The sequence below is a fragment of the Equus asinus genome, chromosome X (genome assembly GCF_041296235.1).
Source record: "Equus asinus isolate D_3611 breed Donkey chromosome X, EquAss-T2T_v2, whole genome shotgun sequence".
NCBI lineage: Eukaryota > Metazoa > Chordata > Mammalia > Perissodactyla > Equidae > Equus > Equus asinus.
Window position 1 is genome coordinate 96,729,241 of NC_091820.1, and position 20,623 is coordinate 96,749,863.

Consider the following 20,623-nt stretch of genomic DNA (forward strand, 5'->3'; position numbering starts at 1 on the left):
CCTTCTCTCTACTGATTTCTTTATATGTAAAGGGTATTAAGACAATGTCAGTCATATTATGCGGGTTTTCCGAAAATGAATCGTTTTTAAATTTGAATAAATTTGTATGGCTATGAAAGTAATTCTTTTCGCTGCCTAAAAATTTTTGACTAGTACTCTAGGGACACAGAAAGGCATCCCCGGGTTTGTCAGGGTTACAAAGCATCCTTCACCTCGGCAGACACACAGCACTGGGGAGCACACACTGCCTGGGCTCTGGAGGGGGGTCCAGAAATTCCATCTCTACCCCACGGTTCCCCATGAGTTTCTGACCCTCTCTGACTTCCCTTTCCTTCTCTGAAGACCAGTGCTAATGATGCTTGCCTGGAATGGATTTATCAGGGAATTTACACAACATGCAACATTATTCTTTATTATCAGAGGAATCAGGGATCCTGGGTAGGAAAAACACACTGAACAACTGCCCCTTTGGGTGAATGAGTGTCCATTAAACATTGGCTTCCCAGCCCCAAGCAGATCTCCAAGCTCAGTCCCAGGGATATACTCATAGTAAAGGAAAAACACAACAAAAGTGATGAGGATGAAGATGATAACACCCAAGGGCTTCTTGTCAGGGCTGTGCTCTCAGGATCCTGGATCAGTCTGTGTGAGGGCCTCCTCTGGGATCTTGCACTGGGCCTGGAGGAAGTGAAGGGAGGGAGTTGGGAGATCAGTAGAGCCCAGGAGCCCCGAGTCTCATTCCCAGGCCACCTGGCCTCCACTCACTTGGCCCGAATTCCCAGACCTCACCTTGAGCAGAGCGAGAACCTGTGCGGCTTTGGTGTAGTCCCAGTGGCTATCATGAAGGCACCTGTGGCGGAGGAAGGACAGGTGCCATCCATTAGGACCAAAGTGGAGACACTCTGACCGCACAGTGCTATTTCCTAACCTACACAACGGAAACACGTGGCCACGTTTACTGCATCATATGCAGCAGAATGAGTCCTGTGGCACAGTGTGTCATGGGAAAAGCTCCCGGTACCCAAATGTCTGCCAATAAGAGAACGAAGTCAATGAAATCCATAACAGGAATGCACACCTGTTCAAAAGCAACCAGGTAGCTCATATGTACTGAGAGGGAAATGTTCAAGGTGCTAATGAGTGAAATAAAAAAGCAAAACAAATTACCTGCAAGCTCCCATTATTCACGCCTCCACTCCTCCCAGCTCCCTCCTATCCTGTGCACACCCAGCACTCACTTCTGAGACCACTGCAGGTTCATGCCGGACTGGGTGGAGAAAGCCTGCACCATTTCCTGTTGCTCCTGGGAGAGGGTGGGCACAGAGCTGGAGGCGGGTGTGGGAACTGGGATGAAGAGCCCACTGTGAGTCTCCTTGGGGGTGGCGTCCCTCACAAACAGCTGGTCATTCAGGATGCACAGACTGGAGGAAAAGGGGGCCCCCAGACAACTGATGGATGGAGAACCCTACACCCCCAACAGTGATCCTGCTCCCACTGCCACTCAGCAACCAGATTCCTTCCAGAGCCCCACACTGGGCCTGCCCCCCCAAAATTCCTTAGCTGGTACCTCTGTCCCTGCCACAGAGCCCACCTTTGGAGCGATTATTTACCAGCTTCACTATATTTATAGGTTTGTTCCCAAACCAGAGATGATTTTACACCTGCATTTACCGTGAACAGTAGGAAGACATTGAGTCACAGAGAGGTCATGTGATTTAACCAAGGTCACACAGCTAGGGAGTGTTGGGGCCAGGAAGAGAACCCAGTGTTCTGACTCCAGAGCCCATGCTCTTACCCACTAGGCTAGGCTGCTCCTCGGATCTAACTGGTGGCTTTCCACAATACTGAGAAAACCCCGAGGTCAACACCACCACATTCCCACCCACTGAGCCCAGGCTGGGCTGGGTGTTCCCACTCACAACACAGTACTCACCTGGAACTGCTGGCAGGGATAGCGATGAAGGTCCGTGTGAAGGCACGAACAGAACTCTGAGACTTTCCTACCACTTTAAAGACAAACAACAAACAAAAATACCCCCTTAGAGTCGCACATGCTTTACATGCTCACATGGCGTTACCAGTCAGGGTCTGACTTGATAGTCATGCTGAAGGGGACAGTTGTTGACTGGGAGTCAGGGTGTCGGGAATCGAGAGGGCAACAATAGGAGCAATCTGCTCCCAGTCCAGGGACCCTATTATGTGTCGGGCTCTGTGACAACCACTTTACAAGTTCACTCGATTCATTTTTCACAGCTACCCAAGAGGTGGGTATTATAAGCCCCATTTTCCAAATGAGGAAACATAGAGGTTAAGGAACCGGCCAAAGTTCATAGAGTAAGGATCTGGGATGAGAGACATCAAACTCCACAGCCTGTGTCCCTGATGCCTGAGCTGTGCAGGGCAGACAGGCATGGACACAGGTCAGACCAGGATGGTTTGGAGGCAGAGTGGGGACTGAAGAACACAGAGGGAGTAGGAAGAACACAGAGGGAGTAGGAAGAGAGGGGAAGGGATCAGGGAAGCTGGGAGAGTTCTGAGGGGGAGCCCAGCCACGGGGAGGGAGCAGCGGGCCATCTAGTGGAGACTCCACATACACTCACCTTCCTTGAACACCCCGTTGACAGAGAAGCACAGCACCCTTTCCTGAAAGGGAAGAGCCCAGGGGCTCAGTCACCACCTAAGCCTCCTACCCACCTGCAGCTTTCTGGGCCTGCCTGAGGGAGGAAGCAGGTGCTCACCGTCTGGAGCCACTGGTCCACCACAAAGGAGCTGAAGTCATGCTGAGTTGCGGGCAACACACAGAGAGAGCGCACGATGTCATGTTTTGTACTCTTCAACAGCTGAAGCCGCAGGTCTGTGGGGGGAGGAGAGCGAAGGTCAGGGGCTGCCACACTCTGGGCCTTGAAAAATCCCTCCATGACCCTTTTCCCTGCCCAATCTTCCCACACGCACGGGGGTCCTTGAGCTTCTTTATATTCCTGTTATCCTTGACGTACTCGCACAAGCTGCTTCTGGGAGAGAAAGAGGAACAGGAGGTGGTGGTCTGTCCACTGGGTATTTCCAGGAGCTGGCCTGTGTCTGCTGGGGAGTCACAGGGCCCAGGAACAGAGTCTGAGCTGTGATACTCACGGGGCTGGGTCCTCGGGGTTGAAAGGGATGCTCAGGGAAAAGCAGGCCTTGTCAAGGTAAGCACCGAGAAGACCCTGTCGGTCTCCAGAGTCATAGGTCAGGTAATATCTGTGGGGGAACAGAAGGGACAAGCTGCATGTGTGACCTGGGCTCCAAATGAGACTTCAAAGACCCAAGAAGCAGACCTGAGCTTAGGCGGCCTCCCCCGGCCCAGCCGTCCCCTTCCTCAGATTCCCAGGAGTACTTACCGCCGCAGGAATTGCAGAACCAGACTCTTCAGCGCATCAGATTCAAAGAAGCTTCCCTGAAATTACAACAGTTTTCAGGACCACAGCTGATACCCCTCCTCATGCACCGCATAAATCTCTGCTTGGTCCTCCCGCCTCACCTTGCAGGTTGGTAGCCTCTTGTGGGCTTCAATACCAAAGTTAGTTGGTGGGCGTGACTCCTGGCTATCCTGGGAAAGGGAAGAGCAAGTCAGCAGGGCAGACCAGCAGCTGGTGCTGGATCATCTGGGAAAAGGATGGGTCCAGCAGGGGGTGAGGGTCAGGGGTCAGGTGTGAAAGGGCCCTGGAAGTTCCATGGGCAAGGTTACATTTGGGATCATCATCAAGGGGTCCCTGAAGCCTTGGAGAATGTTGTTGAATAAGACTGAGAGCCTTTGTCAGGTGCCCACATAGGTGTGTACCACCACCCTCCCACCATGAGGTTTAAGGCTCAGGTTGAAAAATGTAACTTGGGGAACACCTAAAGGGGTTGGGAGCAGTTTGTGGGCAGTGTCAGTGTCAGTTAGAGGAGTCAATGATCAAGGAATACAATTACCAAGCTTAACAACTTGGGGAACAATTCCAGGATGGAGCTGCCAAAATCAAGACAAAACAGAAAAGTGAAACTGTGGAGGTGTCTTTCCTCATGAAAGCAAGCAGATTTACATCAGAGACACAGCCCAGGGTGTCCCACCTTCAATCCGTGTTGCAGCCCTCCAGGGCCCTGGGCTCCTCCCCCATGGACTGACCCATAGGAAGAGGGCTTGCTTGCTCTCCCTCCCTCTCTCCTTCCCCCCAACCCTTCCCCCTGGGTGGCTCTCACCTAGACTGCTCTGACTGCTTTCCCATGCACAACTTAGAATTTGGCTCCCAGGTCCGGGGCTTCCTTCCCTTCCCTGCCCACCTTCCTTTCTCCAACACCTCACTGAAGGCTCCAGAGCAGAGAGGGAATGGGGTGGGAGCCCAGGGCTCTGCTACCTCACTGGGGGTCCAGCATTCTGCCAGGACCAGGACACCACCAGGGATGGCCCATGATGCTGGAGCAAGGAGGTGAGTGGGGCTGGGCTTAGGAGGCAGGGAGAGAAGAGGTGGGGATGAGGACAGAGTGAAGTTAGGAGGAGAGAGATGAGAGAGACACAGGGGAGTAGAGACAAGGGAGAGAGAGAAAGCAAAGCAAAGCAAAGGGAAGAGAAAAAAACTCTGCCCTGGTGGTGGGGGTCAGGGAAGAAGAGAGAAGAAAGGGGTGATGGCTCCCCTGCTGCAGCCCTCTCCTTCATCTGCCATGGCTGGCCCTGGACCCGAGGTCGGAATGGAAAAGGTGCACTTGTTGGGCTGGGAGGCCAGTGGATGTTGGTTGACACTTTGTCACCTGTGTGAGCTCAGTCTGAACTGAGAATGGGAAATGGAGCAGCCCCGTGGGCGAGACCTTCCCCAGAAAGAATAAATAGTCAGGCCCCAGCTCAGCACGAGGCTGAGGGTCTGTGGCCCCCTCTATGACCACCTTCTCTCCTGATGGCCCCTGTGCACTGGTGCCTGTCTTAGTCGAGTCCTTGTCTGAGGAATCACACCCATCTTGGGTGACCCAGGGATACTCTGAAGGTCCAAGCAGGATGATGTAACTTGTGGAGGGAGGGAGGGGCTGTGCCCTTGAGAGGCCTGTCCTCTAAGCACAGGTGAGGGGCACAGAAAAGAAATGGCAGGGCCTGTGGTCCACCCAGAAGACCAGGACTGCTGCCTCCTGCAAACAGTCACTGTCAGCAGTAGCTCGGGCTCCCAGGAGGCAACAGAGGGTACAACTGACCTTATGTTGGTTGACTTATCTGGGAAGGTGGTGCACAGGGAGTTTCTGTCTGCGCTCATCTCTTCTGGCTCCAGCCCTTGGCCCTTGTCCAACTTCCCTGCAGACTTCACCTGTGATAATGAGGAGGAACAACGTGGACCAGAGGAAGAGAGCCAGGATGACCCTGCACCCCAGTTCCTATGTTTGCTAACAAATCCACTTCCCTGCCTCTTGTCATCACCCCAGGAACCGTCCTACCTTCCCCTCAAAGAAGGATCTGGGTACTGAACCTCACCTCGTTGCTGGCGAGGTTTAAGTTCTTGATGTTGGAGGCATTCTGCATAGTGGTGGACAGGCCAGCCAGCTGGCAGGGTTTCGTGTTGCTCAGGTTCCAGGGCAAAAGCTATGAGGAGGAAAGAGAGTGAGGACCTCAACCAGGGATATCTGAGACCAATCTGCCTCTTCTACCTGAACTCTCCCCATTCACCATCAATCCCAGCAGTGGGCCCAAGTCCTCACCTTGGGCATGTTCTCTCCATGGATCTGCAGGGAGGCAGCCATGTCATTTCCAGGATTCGGTACCATTTCCACACCAAAGGTCACCGAGGCTCAAAGAGGCCGAGAGGAGGAAATGAGAAGGCTGAGAGGGGCCCAGCTGGTACAGCCCCAGCACCAACCCCTCCCCAGGTTTCCATCCCTAAGTCTCCTTCCCAACAGTTAGACCCCTCTGCCCTCACCCTCCCTAGAATTACTGCTGGAGCCTACCAGGGTCAAAGCGGAGTTTGTGGATGTCAAGAGACTGCCGGGAGACATCATATAGTTTGTGCATGGTCAGCTGCAGAGTTAGAGATGGGATTTAGTGGCTCTGAGTCTGAGGTGGTGAAGGGAGGTAATAGGCGGGGGTGGAAGAGGTGGGTCTGCATGTGAGTGCACAACTCGTTTGAGTCTGCACTAACTTTATCTGCTTCACCTTTTCTGACTTCAGCTCCTTCTGCACAGAGCAGGGTGCATCAGAGGGGCTGACAAAGATAGATATCTGCAAAGAGCACAAGAGGGGCTGGGTAAGCACCAGGAAATCTGAGCCTTGGGATCAAGCAAGACCTTGCCGCTGTCCTGCCCCCTCGCCCCTCGCTAACCCTGGTCATGTCTTTGACACACACCCTTTCATTATTCTTATCCCAAATCTTGCCGTTGATATTCTTCAATGCAAAGGCAATGTTGGCATTCTCAACGAAGAACTGGGCCTGCATTTTCTCATAGTGAAACTATGGGGAGAGTGACAAGAGAAACAGAATATGAGACCAGAGGAAACGAAATGATCATTTACAGGATCATTTTAAACTAGAGGCACTTTTCCTGGTGTCTCCTATAAGCAAGCAGGTATTCAATTCTTTTCCCCATTATTGTCAAATGCGGAATTAGCTCTAAAGCTTCTTCCCATTGTGCTCTGAAGCCTTCAAGGCTTTGAATCTAGAATTCCCAGCAGACTCATATTTGATGTAATCCTTTGTATTCCTTGTTTTTTTTTTTTTCTGTCTTGGCTGTATTATTTTTAAGTAAAGAAAATCCATGAAAATTAAAGCAATTTCCATACCGTCAAAAGAAAAATATCAGAAATTTGAAAATCTGGGAGTAAATATTCGCAAACAATATTCCAGAATTTGTGCTAATGTGCAAGAACCTAAAGGACTTTTGTTAATCAGTAGAGAAGGGGACAAAAGATAACAACAAATAATTCACCTAAAGAGCAAACTGCTTTGCCAGTAAACATCTGGAAAGATGCCAAACAGCACAAATTGAAGAAATGAAAATCTGGATGTCACAATAAGTGAAAAAATCAATTTGCAGGAAATTATTTATGTGATTGCAAATTTTAAAAAGATCATATCTATAACTACATGACTAGCTAAATATTTTAAGTAGGTATATGCATTACCTAAAGAGAAACACATCTGCCATATGTGCACCCATCTACTTACATTGGATATCTTGGATATCTGTGAGTCATGGTGGGGGGATCGTACAGATGGAAGGTGCAGAATGATTTCATTGTCTAAGTATATGTTTTTAATGTTTAACATTTTGCAATTAAGCAAGTGTGTTGAGAGAAACAGTTGCAAATATCTAATTACCAATTGACAATAAAGTCCACATATATGTACCATGTTATAAAAATGTTCACATGATACGGTTTTATAAAAACTTTAAAAATTCAACTTTGGCTTGACAGTTTCTGTGCGTATGTGTGTGCATTTCTGTTTTAAACTTCCCTCACCCCATATGTTCACATGTCGTTCTTCTATACCTCTCTCAGAGGCTGGCCTTCCTCTCTCAGGGCACAGAGATCCAGGAAGGGATTGTGGATAACGAGTGGAAAATTCCAGAAAGTAGTGGAAAATTCCAGGAAGTTCTTGCTGATGCACTGGCATACAGGCTGTTGCCTCCTTCCCTCTTCTTTGCAGAACCCTCTGGACTTTCAGAGCTGCAGTGCTGGCTCTGACCACTAAGGTGCATCTGTTTACATTCCCTATATGTTTTTAAAATGAAAAATATAATTCTTCTACTTTTATTACAGTGACCCGCCAAACCCTTGTTCTTTTCTTTATATTTTCCAGGTCTGTGTTTTTCCTTTGTTTTGGTATTATCTCTCTCTGGGATGGGCTGGAGGTAATTCCAGCAAAGTGACTATTTTCAGAACATTCTGTTACTTTGCCCTAACTTAAGAAAATGCCATATATTGCAGCAAGAAATTAGTAAAGCTAGGCATGGAGAGGTCATCGCCACTCCATGGAGGTCTATTTCAGTCTCTGTTTTTCCAGGTAGCATCTGAATGACTCCAGACAAGCTGCAGCACCTCATTAAACCTCAGCAACCTTGGAAAGCTGGTGATTCTGACTTCAGAGTTCCCCTGGGAAGAACACATGAAAGAATAGATGCAATGTAGCAAGTACAGAGCCTGGCCTGAGCTGGCACTCAGAGTGCTCTGGGTTTGCAGAGTGAAGGAACACAATGCAATGCAGCTGACACAGAGACTAGCACACAGAGTTCCCTGAGTTTGTAGCTCCAAGTACCTGGATCCCAGGCCTCCTGACTCCAGTTGGCCTCCTCTGCAGGGGTGGCGCAGTTGGAAACAATTTCCTGGGAGGTACGCTGGTAGCAAACTCAGGGGGCAGTAGCTCTAGGAGGTTAAGTTTCGTCTGGCCTCCAGGGCTGTCTTCTCTCTGCCTCTGAGGAAGAGACTTCCTGTAAGGACTCCATCTTGTTTGTGTGGCCCTGACGAAAGAGGTTTGGGGCATTTTCTCGCCTTCCTCGGAAGCCGTCCCTGATCGCCCCCAAACCCCTAGCTCCAGACGCCACAGATTCTCTTCACAAGCAGCTTGTGAGGACATTGGTGACAAGTCTCAGGCTTCAGGCCACACCATGCGTGAGTTGGTCAGCATGAGGCCTTGGCCTCAGATCCCCACAGGGCAGGAGGGGTTCTGGGTACCCTTCCCCACCTCAAGCCACAGGACACTCAGCCGACCCCCCTTTAGAGGAGGGGTGGTGAGGGCCCGGGCTGACTATTTTCCAGTCTCCTGAGGAAATGGGCCAAGTGGCCCCTGACACACCTATCCTGGTTCTACACAGAAAACCTCCCCTCTTATGGAAGTGGTCATGGCTGAGGTAAAATTTTTTCCCTGGTTGAGGGGAAAGGCCTGAGCTGTGTGGTCGTCTCAGGTCCATGGTTCCGAGAGTGGGGAGAGTTACCCAGATGGGGGTGGGGGTGTGGGTTGGTGTAAATTAACATTCTTTGGATTCATGCTAGAGGTGGGGGAGGGCCACCCTTACTCTTGAATCTTGTATCAACTATTCAAGGTAGATTATTACCCCTCATGGAAGTTTCCGGAGGCTTGCTTTATGGCCCAGCATATGACTTATTCTAGAATGTTCCATGTGTAGTTATGTGCATTGCTCTATGTCAATTAAGTAAATTTGTTAATTTACTTCAATCACATTTTAAATCTTCTCCATCTCGCTGAATTTTTGTCCGTCCTTTTAGATATCACTCAGTGAGGTGTATTAAAATTTCCCATTGTGACCATGGATTTAACCATTTTTCCATTTCCTTGTGTCAGTTTTTGCTTTCCATGTTTTGGCTGTATGTTAAGACGTGTGTGCAAATTTTGAATTTTTTATTAATATCTTCTTATAGCATTGAACCTTTCATTATAAGGAAATTTCCCTCTTTTCTCTAGTATTGTTTTCTGTTTAAAGAAGTGGGGGCCGGCCAGGTGATGCAGTGGTTAAGTTCACACATTCAGCTTTGGCAGTCAGGGGTTCACTGGTTTGGATCCGGGGTGTGGACCTATGCACCCCTTGCCAAGCCATGCTGTGGTAGGCGTCCCACACATAAAGTAGAGGAAGATGGGCAGGGATGTTAGGTCAGGACCACTCCTCCTCAGCAAAAAGAGGAGGATTGGTGGCAGATGTTAGGTCAGGGCTAGTCTTCCTAAAATTCAAAAAAAAAATAAAGAAATGTACTTTTTCTTTTACTAATATGGTTATTAAGTAGCTATCAGTAAGCTAGTGTGAAAATGGTACACATTTTGCCAATTGTTTTACTTTCCAATATTTTAGATTGTAAAGTTTTGTATATGTCTCTTGTAAGGAGCATTTAATGGACGCCTGAGTGTGACAATATCGGTTTTTCTGTTTTGAATATTTAGTATGAAACTTTTAATGTAAATATAGGTATAATTTGGTTTCTATATTCCTTATTACATTTATTTTTGCCTGTTCTAAGTTCCTTTTTCTTCTGCTTTCTTTTGAAATCATTATTTTTAACTATTAAACTGTTATCTCATTTTGCTAGATAGTTAAAAATTCTTCTGCCTTTCTTGTCATGTTTACCTTTAAGATTACAATGTACATTTTAGAATTTTCACAGTCTATTGTAAATTAGATCTTTCAAGGTCCTCAGATAATGAAGGGACCTTGCAACACTTTGATTCCATTTACCCCCTCCCATTTTATTGTCATGCATTTTAACTCTATGTATATTTCAACCTCCAAAAGAACTTATTATGCTATATAGCCAATACTTATTTAGATTTGCCTACATATTCACAAATGTCATTAGTCTTTCTTTCCTGCACCTATGTGCCTCCATCTGGGACCATATTTCTTCTACCTGAAGAAGAACCTTTAATATTTCTTTTAGTTTGAGTTTTCTGATCACAAATTTCCCCAGTTTTTCCCAGATTAACATCATTATAAAAGGCATGTTTTTTCTTTAGGAATGTTTTCCCTTAAAGCATACATTTTCTCCTATCAACATTGTTTGACTGACTTGATATCTTCTTACTTTTGGGAACTTCTCAACCAAGATCTCTTCAAATCCCACTTCTCCACTATTCTCTCTCATTCTTTCCGGGACTCAAATTAACCATGTGTTAGATATGTTCACTATGTCTCCTTTTATTCTCTCCCTCTGTCTTTTCGTATTCTCCATATTCTGTCTCTCCAGGCTTCATTCCAGATATTTTCATCAGACTTCTCTCTCATTTCTATAATCCTTCCTCCTTGCAGGGAACTCACCTTTGACCCTGGAACCATAACACCAAACTTTCAGGGTCGATTTTACTATCACCCTAGAGCAGAAGAGGGAAGTGAGAGTTAGAGATGATAAACGTCTTGTCCCGGGTCACCTAGCCCGAAAAGCACAGAGCAGGGACTAACATCACAATTGAACCCTAGTCCCAAACCCTTTCCTCTGTGCTTATTTTCTTCTTGGCTGTGAATGCTCCCCACCTCTCGTCTTCCAGGAAGCAGAACCACAGTGAAATCTTTCAACCTTTTGAGCCCTGTGATGCACTTCTTTTTAGTTTAGAGAAGTCAGCGATATTCCTTCATTAGCCATGATATTTACCCATTACTTTTTCTGGTATTGGAACTAATGATGTGTTGTTCTCAATTTCAGGGCGAAATAACCAACCTAAATTCTTAAAAAGAAGAGAAAGATGCTGGGGTATTTACCGAAGGAGATATAGTAATTGGTCTGAAGAAGTCAGTTCTGGCATTCATCCTTCATCTCACCAGCAGCAAGATGGAGATCCTGAAACAAGTGATGCGCCTGTGGACACTGGAATAAGATAGTAAGTGACCAGTCAGCATGGCTGGAAAGTACCAGCCAGTGGAATCCATAACTCTGTAGTTCAATATCACTTTTCTCTCCAGTCTGGAAGAGTGAGGAAAGACAGGATCAGGTTAAGGGTAGAGCAAACTTTGTTGTAGCCCTGGTATCAGTGGGGCAAACATGTGTAGAGACCTTCTGAGTATATATCGACTGCTTCTTTGTCTCCACTTCCCCACAGTGCTCCCTATGCCATTCCACCCTGTCATCGGAGAGGCACTTTTCAGAAACAAGACCAAACCCACGTTAACATGGAGAGAGAGCAAAAGCCTCCAGAGAGAAGAATGGAGGGGAACAAGCAGGATGAGACCTCAGGGAGCTGGTTCAAGATCACAGTGAGTGTCCTGGCAAGATGGACTTAATATTTAGGAGAAGATGAACCAAGGGTGTTGTGCTGGACTGGTGTAGGGATGCTAGGTACTCTTCTGAGGCAGAGGAGTTGGTCATCAGTCATTTTATTACCAAGAGTTAACATCCTAGATCGTCTAAGGGCAGACTCAGAGAAGCAATAGAAAAGGAGCAGACTGACTGTAGGGAGAATGGGAGAGGTTATCTAAAAGCCATGGAGGAAACTACTGCCATGGAGATGGAGCAACTGCACACAACAAGGCTCATTTGGCTCAAGCTAGTGTGGGAAAGGGTTGAATCTCGGGTTCTTGTCAGAGGGGCAGGCCAGGTCTGCCTTAGGTAGGATCTCTTGGAAATTTATAAAAGAGAGTACATGTTAAACATCTTAAGTTGATTATTTGAAGAAAAGTATTTGAATGGAAAAAAGGGTATTTAGGAAATCCATGTCTGGTACAAAAGTTATAAATAATGGATATTGTTCTATCTTAAGAAATTATTTTAAAGCCTGAAAAAAAGGACTGAAAGGAAGATATGGTTCGGTCTTATCTTAACCTTAGATTCCATTATGTCAATTTCCTCTCTCATCTTCTCTCACTCCTAGGTTCCATTTGGCATAAAATATGATGAGAAGTGGCTGCTCAGTTTGATTCAGAAGCAATGCAGTGTCCCCTTCACTCCAGTTGAAGTAAGAGGACAGAGAGGTGGAGAAGTAGAAACAAGGCAGCTTGAGGTTCCAGATGGGCAGGGTCCTCTGGTCTCGTATTCTGTTTCTCTTGTCACTCTCCCCATAGTTTCACTATGAGAAAATGCAGGCCCAGTTCTTCGTTGAGAATGCCAACATTGCCTTTGCATTGAAGAATATCAACGGCAAGATTTGGGATAAGAATAATGAAAGGGTGTGTGTCAAAGACATGACCAGGGTTAGCGAGGGGCGAGGGGGCAGGACAGCGGCAAGGTCTTGCTTGATCCCAAGGCTCAGATTTCCTGGTGCTTACCCAGCCCCTCTTGTGCTCTTTGCAGATATCTATCTTTGTCAGCCCCTCTGATGCACCCTGCTCTGTGCAGAAGGAGCTGAAGTCAGAAAAGGTGAAGCAGATAAAGTTAGTGCAGACTCAAACGAGTTGTGCACTCACATGCAGACCCACCTCTTCCACCCCCGCCTATTACCTCCCTTCACCACCTCAGACTCAGAGCCACTAAATCCCATCTCTAACTCTGCAGCTGACCATGCACAAACTATATGATGTCTCCCGGCAGTCTCTTGACATCCACAAACTCCGCTTTGACCCTGGTAGGCTCCAGCAGTAATTCTAGGGAGGGTGAGGGCAGAGGGGTCTAACTGTTGGGAAGGAGACTTAGGGATGGAAACCTGGGGAGGGGTTGGTGCTGGGGCTGTACCAGCTGGGCCCCTCTCAGCCTTCTCATTTCCTCCTCTCGGCCTCTTTGAGCCTCGGTGACCTTTGGTGTGGAAATGGTACCGAATCCTGGAAATGACATGGCTGCCTCCCTGCAGATCCATGGAGAGAACATGCCCAAGGTGAGGACTTGGGCCCACTGCTGGGATTGATGGTGAATGGGGAGAGTTCAGGTAGAAGAGGCAGATTGGTCTCAGATATCCCTGGTTGAGGTCCTCACTCTCTTTCCTCCTCATAGCTTTTGCCCTGGAACCTGAGCAACACGAAACCCTGCCAGCTGGCTGGCCTGTCCACCACTATGCAGAATGCCTCCAACATCAAGAACTTAAACCTCGCCAGCAACGAGGTGAGGTTCAGTACCCAGATCCTTCTTTGAGGGGAAGGTAGGACGGTTCCTGGGGTGATGACAAGAGGCAGGGAAGTGGATTTGTTAGCAAACATAGGAACTGGGGTGCAGGGTCATCCTGGCTCTCTTCCTCTGGTCCACGTTGTTCCTCCTCATTATCACAGGTGAAGTCTGCAGGGAAGTTGGACAAGGGCCAAGGGCTGGAGCCAGAAGAGATGAGCGCAGACAGAAACTCCCTGTGCACCACCTTCCCAGATAAGTCAACCAACATAAGGTCAGTTGTACCCTCTGTTGCCTCCTGGGAGCCCGAGCTACTGCTGACAGTGACTGTTTGCAGGAGGCAGCAGTCCTGGTCTTCTGGGTGGACCACAGGCCCTGCCATTTCTTTTCTGTGCCCCTCACCTGTGCTTAGAGGACAGGCCTCTCAAGGGCACAGCCCCTCCCTCCCTCCACAAGTTACATCATCCTGCTTGGACCTTCAGAGTATCCCTGGGTCACCCAAGATGGGTGTGATTCCTCAGACAAGGACTCGACTAAGACAGGCACCAGTGCACAGGGGCCATCAGGAGAGAAGGTGGTCATAGAGGGGGCCACAGACCCTCAGCCTCGTGCTGAGCTGGGGCCTGACTATTTATTCTTTCTGGGGAAGGTCTCGCCCACGGGGCTGCTCCATTTCCCATTCTCAGTTCAGACTGAGCTCACACAGGTGACAAAGTGTCAACCAACATCCACTGGCCTCCCAGCCCAACAAGTGCACCTTTTCCATTCCGACCTCGGGTCCAGGGCCAGCCATGGCAGATGAAGGAGAGGGCTGCAGCAGGGGAGCCATCACCCCTTTCTTCTCTCTTCTTCCCTGACCCCCACCACCAGGGCAGAGTTTTTTTCTCTTCCCTTTGCTTTGCTTTGCTTTCTCTCTCTCCCTTGTCTCTACTCCCCTGTGTCTCTCTCATCTCTCTCCTCCTAACTTCACTCTGTCCTCATCCCCACCTCTTCTCTCCCTGCCTCCTAAGCCCAGCCCCACTCACCTCCTTGCTCCAGCATCATGGGCCATCCCTGGTGGTGTCCTGGTCCTGGCAGAATGCTGGACCCCCAGTGAGGTAGCAGAGCCCTGGGCTCCCACCCCATTCCCTCTCTGCTCTGGAGCCTTCAGTGAGGTGTTGGAGAAAGGAAGGTGGGCAGGGAAGGGAAGGAAGCCCCGGACCTGGGAGCCAAATTCTAAGTTGTGCATGGGAAAGCAGTCAGAGCAGTCTAGGTGAGAGCCACCCAGGGGGAAGGGTTGGGGGGAAGGAGAGAGGGAGGGAGAGCAAGCAAGCCCTCTTCCTATGGGTCAGTCCATGGGGGAGGAGCCCAGGGCCCTGGAGGGCTGCAACACGGATTGAAGGTGGGACACCCTGGGCTGTGTCTCTGATGTAAATCTGCTTGCTTTCATGAGGAAAGACACCTCCACAGTTTCACTTTTCTGTTTTGTCTTGATTTTGGCAGCTCCATCCTGGAATTGTTCCCCAAGTTGTTAAGCTTGGTAATTGTATTCCTTGATCATTGACTCCTCTAACTGACACTGACACTGCCCACAAACTGCTCCCAACCCCTTTAGGTGTTCCCCAAGTTACATTTTTCAACCTGAGCCTTAAACCTCATGGTGGGAGGGTGGTGGTACACACCTATGTGGGCACCTGACAAAGGCTCTCAGTCTTATTCAACAACATTCTCCAAGGCTTCAGGGACCCCTTGATGATGATCCCAAATGTAACCTTGCCCATGGAACTTCCAGGGCCCTTTCACACCTGACCCCTGACCCTCACCCCCTGCTGGACCCATCCTTTTCCCAGATGATCCAGCACCAGCTGCTGGTCTGCCCTGCTGACTTGCTCTTCCCTTTCCCAGGATAGCCAGGAGTCACGCCCACCAACTAACTTTGGTATTGAAGCCCACAAGAGGCTACCAACCTGCAAGGTGAGGCGGGAGGACCAAGCAGAGATTTATGCGGTGCATGAGGAGGGGTATCAGCTGTGGTCCTGAAAACTGTTGTAATTTCAGGGAAGCTTCTTTGAATCTGATGCGCTGAAGAGTCTGGTTCTGCAATTCCTGCGGCGGTAAGTACTCCTGGGAATCTGAGGAAGGGGACGGCTGGGCCGGGGGAGGCCGCCTAAGCTCAGGTCTGCTTCTTGGGTCTTTGAAGTCTCATTTGGAGCCCAGGTCACACATGCAGCTTGTCCCTTCTGTTCCCCCACAGATATTACCTGACCTATGACTCTGGAGACCGACAGGGTCTTCTCGGTGCTTACCTTGACAAGGCCTGCTTTTCCCTGAGCATCCCTTTCAACCCCGAGGACCCAGCCCCGTGAGTATCACAGCTCAGACTCTGTTCCTGGGCCCTGTGACTCCCCAGCAGACACAGGCCAGCTCCTGGAAATACCCAGTGGACAGACCACCACCTCCTGTTCCTCTTTCTCTCCCAGAAGCAGCTTGTGCGAGTACGTCAAGGATAACAGGAATATAAAGAAGCTCAAGGACCCCCGTGCGTGTGGGAAGATTGGGCAGGGAAAAGGGTCATGGAGGGATTTTTCAAGGCCCAGAGTGTGGCAGCCCCTGACCTTCGCTCTCCTCCCCCCACAGACCTGCGGCTTCAGCTGTTGAAGAGTACAAAACATGACATCGTGCGCTCTCTCTGTGTGTTGCCCGCAACTCAGCATGACTTCAGCTCCTTTGTGGTGGACCAGTGGCTCCAGACGGTGAGCACCTGCTTCCTCCCTCAGGCAGGCCCAGAAAGCTGCAGGTGGGTAGGAGGCTTAGGTGGTGACTGAGCCCCTGGGCTCTTCCCTTTCAGGAAAGGGTGCTGTGCTTCTCTGTCAACGGGGTGTTCAAGGAAGGTGAGTGTATGTGGAGTCTCCACTAGATGGCCCGCTGCTCCCTCCCCGTGGCTGGGCTCCCCCTCAGAACTCTCCCAGCTTCCCTGATCCCTTCCCCTCTCTTCCTACTCCCTCTGTGTTCTTCCTACTCCCTCTGTGTTCTTCAGTCCCCACTCTGCCTCCAAACCATCCTGGTCTGACCTGTGTCCATGCCTGTCTGCCCTGCACAGCTCAGGCATCAGGGACACAGGCTGTGGAGTTTGATGTCTCTCATCCCAGATCCTTACTCTATGAACTTTGGCCGGTTCCTTAACCTCTATGTTTCCTCATTTGGAAAATGGGGCTTATAATACCCACCTCTTGGGTAGCTGTGAAAAATGAATCGAGTGAACTTGTAAAGTGGTTGTCACAGAGCCCGACACATAATAGGGTCCCTGGACTGGGAGCAGATTGCTCCTATTGTTGCCCTCTCGATTCCCGACACCCTGACTCCCAGTCAACAACTGTCCCCTTCAGCATGACTATCAAGTCAGACCCTGACTGGTAACGCCATGTGAGCATGTAAAGCATGTGCGACTCTAAGGGGGTATTTTTGTTTGTTGTTTGTCTTTAAAGTGGTAGGAAAGTCTCAGAGTTCTGTTCGTGCCTTCACACGGACCTTCATCGCTATCCCTGCCAGCAGTTCCAGGTGAGTACTGTGTTGTGAGTGGGAACACCCAGCCCAGCCTGGGCTCAGTGGGTGGGAATGTGGTGGTGTTGACCTCGGGGTTTTCTCAGTATTGTGGAAAGCCACCAGTTAGATCCGAGGAGCAGCCTAGCCTAGTGGGTAAGAGCATGGGCTCTGGAGTCAGAACACTGGGTTCTCTTCCTGGCCCCAACACTCCCTAGCTGTGTGACCTTGGTTAAATCACATGACCTCTCTGTGACTCAATGTCTTCCTACTGTTCACGGTAAATGCAGGTGTAAAATCATCTCTGGTTTGGGAACAAACCTATAAATATAGTGAAGCTGGTAAATAATCGCTCCAAAGGTGGGCTCTGTGGCAGGGACAGAGGTACCAGCTAAGGAATTTTGGGGGGGCAGGCCCAGTGTGGGGCTCTGGAAGGAATCTGGTTGCTGAGTGGCAGTGGGAGCAGGATCACTGTTGGGGGTGTAGGGTTCTCCATCCATCAGTTGTCTGGGGGCCCCCTTTTCCTCCAGTCTGTGCATCCTGAATGACCAGCTGTTTGTGAGGGACGCCACCCCCAAGGAGACTCACAGTGGGCTCTTCATCCCAGTTCCCACACCCGCCTCCAGCTCTGTGCCCACCCTCTCCCAGGAGCAACAGGAAATGGTGCAGGCTTTCTCCACCCAGTCCGGCATGAACCTGCAGTGGTCTCAGAAGTGAGTGCTGGGTGTGCACAGGATAGGAGGGAGCTGGGAGGAGTGGAGGCGTGAATAATGGGAGCTTGCAGGTAATTTGTTTTGCTTTTTTATTTCACTCATTAGCACCTTGAACATTTCCCTCTCAGTACATATGAGCTACCTGGTTGCTTTTGAACAGGTGTGCATTCCTGTTATGGATTTCATTGACTTCGTTCTCTTATTGGCAGACATTTGGGTACCGGGAGCTTTTCCCATGACACACTGTGCCACAGGACTCATTCTGCTGCATATGATGCAGTAAACGTGGCCACGTGTTTCCGTTGTGTAGGTTAGGAAATAGCACTGTGCGGTCAGAGTGTCTCCACTTTGGTCCTAATGGATGGCACCTGTCCTTCCTCCGCCACAGGTGCCTTCATGATAGCCACTGGGACTACACCAAAGCCGCACAGGTTCTCGCTCTGCTCAAGGTGAGGTCTGGGAATTCGGGCCAAGTGAGTGGAGGCCAGGTGGCCTGGGAATGAGACTCGGGGCTCCTGGGCTCTACTGATCTCCCAACTCCCTCCCTTCACTTCCTCCAGGCCCAGTGCAAGATCCCAGAGGAGGCCCTCACACAGACTGATCCAGGATCCTGAGAGCACAGCCCTGACAAGAAGCCCTTGGGTGTTATCATCTTCATCCTCATCACTTTTGTTGTGTTTTTCCTTTACTATGAGTATATCCCTGGGACTGAGCTTGGAGATCTGCTTGGGGCTGGGAAGCCAATGTTTAATGGACACTCATTCACCCAAAGGGGCAGTTGTTCAGTGTGTTTTTCCTACCCAGGATCCCTGATTCCTCTGATAATAAAGAATAATGTTGCATGTTGTGTAAATTCCCTGATAAATCCATTCCAGGCAAGCATCATTAGCACTGGTCTTCAGAGAAGGAAAGGGAAGTCAGAGAGGGTCAGAAACTCATGGGGAACCGTGGGGTAGAGATGGAATTTCTGGACCCCCCTCCAGAGCCCAGGCAGTGTGTGCTCCCCAGTGCTGTGTGTCTGCCGAGGTGAAGGATGCTTTGTAACCCTGACAAACCCGGGGATGCCTTTCTGTGTCCCTAGAGTACTAGTCAAAAATTTTTAGGCAGCGAAAAGAATTACTTTCATAGCCATACAAATTTATTCAAATTTAAAAACGATTCATTTTCGGAAAACCCGCATAATATGACTGACATTGTCTTAATACCCTTTACATATAAAGAAATCAGTAGAGAGAAGGGAAACTAATATTAACCTAGAATTGTTATTAAAAGCAAAAGGGGGTCCAGCCCAGTTGTGCAGCGGTTAAGTTTAAGTTTGCACGTTCTGCTTTGACGGCCCAGAGTTAGCCAGTTTGGATCCCAGATGCGGACATGGCACCACTTGGCAAGCCATGCTGTGGTAGGCGTCCCACAAATAAAGTAGAGGAAGATGGGCACGGATGTTAGCTCAGGGCCAGTCTTCCTCAGCAAAAAGAGGAGGATTGGCAGCAGATGTTAGCTCGTGGCTAATCTTCCTCAAAAAAACAAAACACAAAGCAAAACAAAAACAAAAGCAATCGGAATGCCCAAGAAATCTATGAAAAGCTATTCAACCATAATAATCCATAAAATCACAACTGCAAACATTGACATAAGGTACTGAATGACAAAAGAAAGCTGAAGTTTGTTATCTTGAGGAAAATACATTGTGTGTGTGTGTTTGTGTGTGCGTCTATTGATATACTGTGTATAGGAAATGTAGGGCAGCCCTGACGGCCTAGTGGTTAAGTTTGGTGTGCTCCACCTCAGCAGCCTGGGTTCGGTTCCTGGATGTGGACCTACACCACTTGTCTGTCAGTGGCCATGCTGTGGCAACGGCTTACATATAAAAAGAGGAAGATTGGCAACAGATGTTTGCTCAGGGAAAATCTTCCTCAGCAAAAATGGAGATGTATAAAGTCATTACTTAACAAAAGTACAATGTGGCAGGTGAAACGTGGAGACCGCATACCTCTGAGAGGCAGGCATTTCCTTCCTTACCTCAGTGTCCCCCCTCCTTGGTGTGAAGAACAACGTTTGGAGACTGGGAAAGATAAAGAATCATTTGTGTGAAAAATGGCCTTCAGGGTAAGTTCTGGAAGCATCCACAGGAGGACCTTTCTGGATACTCAGGAGCAAAGGGAAAGGAGATGGGCTTAGATGGAAGGGCAGTCCTTGCATCCCTCAAGGATGAAGGACCTGATGAGGACATAGCCCTTCAGCTCGACACCCCCAGGACAGGCCCCAGGTTGCTGCTGTCTGCAGCTGAGAACCAGGAGTGCTCTTCGGTAAGTACCTTCCCAGGGTCATGAGAGGACCGGCACAGGGCCTGACACCCAGAGTGAGCTCAGTGCTTCTCTGCTTACTTCACCCCTAGTCTCTGTCTTCACTTCCTGTGTTCCCCACCCTTGGCCGGGTTCATCCCTAACTTTGTACTATCTGGCAATGTAATCCCCACTCCTCTCATTCACACTTTGGCTAGGTGGTAGGAATAATAATGCTACTAATAAAACTGAAATCAACAACGACAAAAATAAGAGATACCAACAATTATAGTGCACATAGTACATAAATTACTTGCTCGAGATCAAGCAACCAGCAGGTAATGGTTCCCAGCATCAAATCTAGGTCCTTCTGACCAAAAAGCCCCTGTCTCCAACCCCAGTTTATACATTGAGTGCTCCTCTGTGTTAGGACGAATCCCAGCACAGGGGAAGGGACTCACCAAGGTCCTGTGGTCAGGCGATAGGTCCAGAACTGGACACATGTTTGATGACTTCCATCTTCTGTCTGGCTGACCTGGTCCTATTCTTTGCTGTCCTGTTATATTTCTTCTTCAATAAAAAATTGTTTCACTCTTCTCAAACTAGAGGGAAAATAAGGAGATAGGAAAGCATGAGGAAAAAAGAAAGTGATG

General features: G+C 49.0%; 3 protein-coding genes across 3 annotated transcripts; 2 read left to right on the top strand and 1 right to left on the bottom strand.

The window, feature by feature from the left end:
- Nucleotides 1–371: 371 nt before the first annotated feature.
- Nucleotides 372–6,004, bottom strand: LOC123282633 (nuclear RNA export factor 2-like). Its single transcript, XM_044764115.2, has 15 exons — nt 5,941–6,004; nt 5,695–5,783; nt 5,471–5,578; nt 5,197–5,306; nt 3,952–3,988; nt 3,518–3,586; nt 3,378–3,433; nt 3,130–3,237; nt 2,953–3,011; nt 2,739–2,854; nt 2,601–2,643; nt 1,934–2,006; nt 1,239–1,421; nt 790–850; nt 372–678 (listed from the first exon to the last, which is right to left on the bottom strand). Exons 1-15 carry the CDS (start codon nt 6,002–6,004, stop codon nt 625–627), a joined length of 1,230 nt encoding a protein of 409 aa, XP_044620050.2. The 3' UTR covers nt 372–624.
- Nucleotides 6,005–8,595: 2,591 nt separating this feature from the next.
- Nucleotides 8,596–12,895, top strand: LOC139042614 (nuclear RNA export factor 3-like). The gene is made up of 6 exons (XM_070501772.1): nt 8,596–8,599; nt 11,135–11,309; nt 11,529–11,682; nt 12,297–12,380; nt 12,487–12,591; nt 12,716–12,895. Exons 1-6 carry the CDS (start codon nt 8,596–8,598, stop codon nt 12,893–12,895), a joined length of 702 nt encoding a protein of 233 aa, XP_070357873.1.
- Nucleotides 12,896–12,915: 20 nt separating this feature from the next.
- Nucleotides 12,916–18,549, top strand: LOC123282632 (nuclear RNA export factor 2-like). Its single transcript, XM_070502013.1, has 15 exons — nt 12,916–12,986; nt 13,144–13,232; nt 13,349–13,456; nt 13,621–13,730; nt 14,939–14,975; nt 15,341–15,409; nt 15,494–15,549; nt 15,690–15,797; nt 15,916–15,974; nt 16,073–16,188; nt 16,284–16,326; nt 16,921–16,993; nt 17,506–17,688; nt 18,077–18,137; nt 18,249–18,549. The coding sequence occupies exons 1-15, from the start codon at nt 12,923–12,925 to the stop codon at nt 18,300–18,302; spliced, it is 1,230 nt and encodes a 409-aa protein (XP_070358114.1). The 5' UTR covers nt 12,916–12,922; the 3' UTR covers nt 18,303–18,549.
- Nucleotides 18,550–20,623: the final 2,074 nt, after the last annotated feature.

What these genes read in the sequence shown, in the direction of transcription:
- LOC139042614 (XM_070501772.1), top strand. An exon ending in TCCCCTTCACTCCAGTTGAA is followed by an intron (nt 12,381 to 12,486) that starts GTAAGAGGACAG and finishes CTCTCCCCATAG; the next exon opens with TTTCACTATGAGAAAATGCA. An exon ending in GGGATAAGAATAATGAAAGG is followed by an intron (nt 12,592 to 12,715) that starts GTGTGTGTCAAA and finishes TGCTCTTTGCAG; the next exon opens with ATATCTATCTTTGTCAGCCC.
- LOC123282633 (XM_044764115.2), bottom strand. Translation starts at nt 6,004, where the DNA reads ATGCACAAACTATATGATGTCTCCCGGCAGTCTCTTGACATCCACAAA. An exon ending in TAAACCTCGCCAGCAACGAG is followed by an intron (nt 5,307 to 5,470) that starts GTGAGGTTCAGT and finishes TCATTATCACAG; the next exon opens with GTGAAGTCTGCAGGGAAGTT. An exon ending in CAACGGGGTGTTCAAGGAAG is followed by an intron (nt 2,007 to 2,600) that starts GTGAGTGTATGT and finishes TTGTCTTTAAAG; the next exon opens with TGGTAGGAAAGTCTCAGAGT.
- LOC123282632 (XM_070502013.1), top strand. Translation starts at nt 12,923, where the DNA reads ATGCACAAACTATATGATGTCTCCCGGCAGTCTCTTGACATCCACAAA. An exon ending in ATGGAGAGAACATGCCCAAG is followed by an intron (nt 13,233 to 13,348) that starts GTGAGGACTTGG and finishes TCCTCCTCATAG; the next exon opens with CTTTTGCCCTGGAACCTGAG. An exon ending in GATAAGTCAACCAACATAAG is followed by an intron (nt 13,731 to 14,938) that starts GTCAGTTGTACC and finishes TGATTTTGGCAG; the next exon opens with CTCCATCCTGGAATTGTTCC.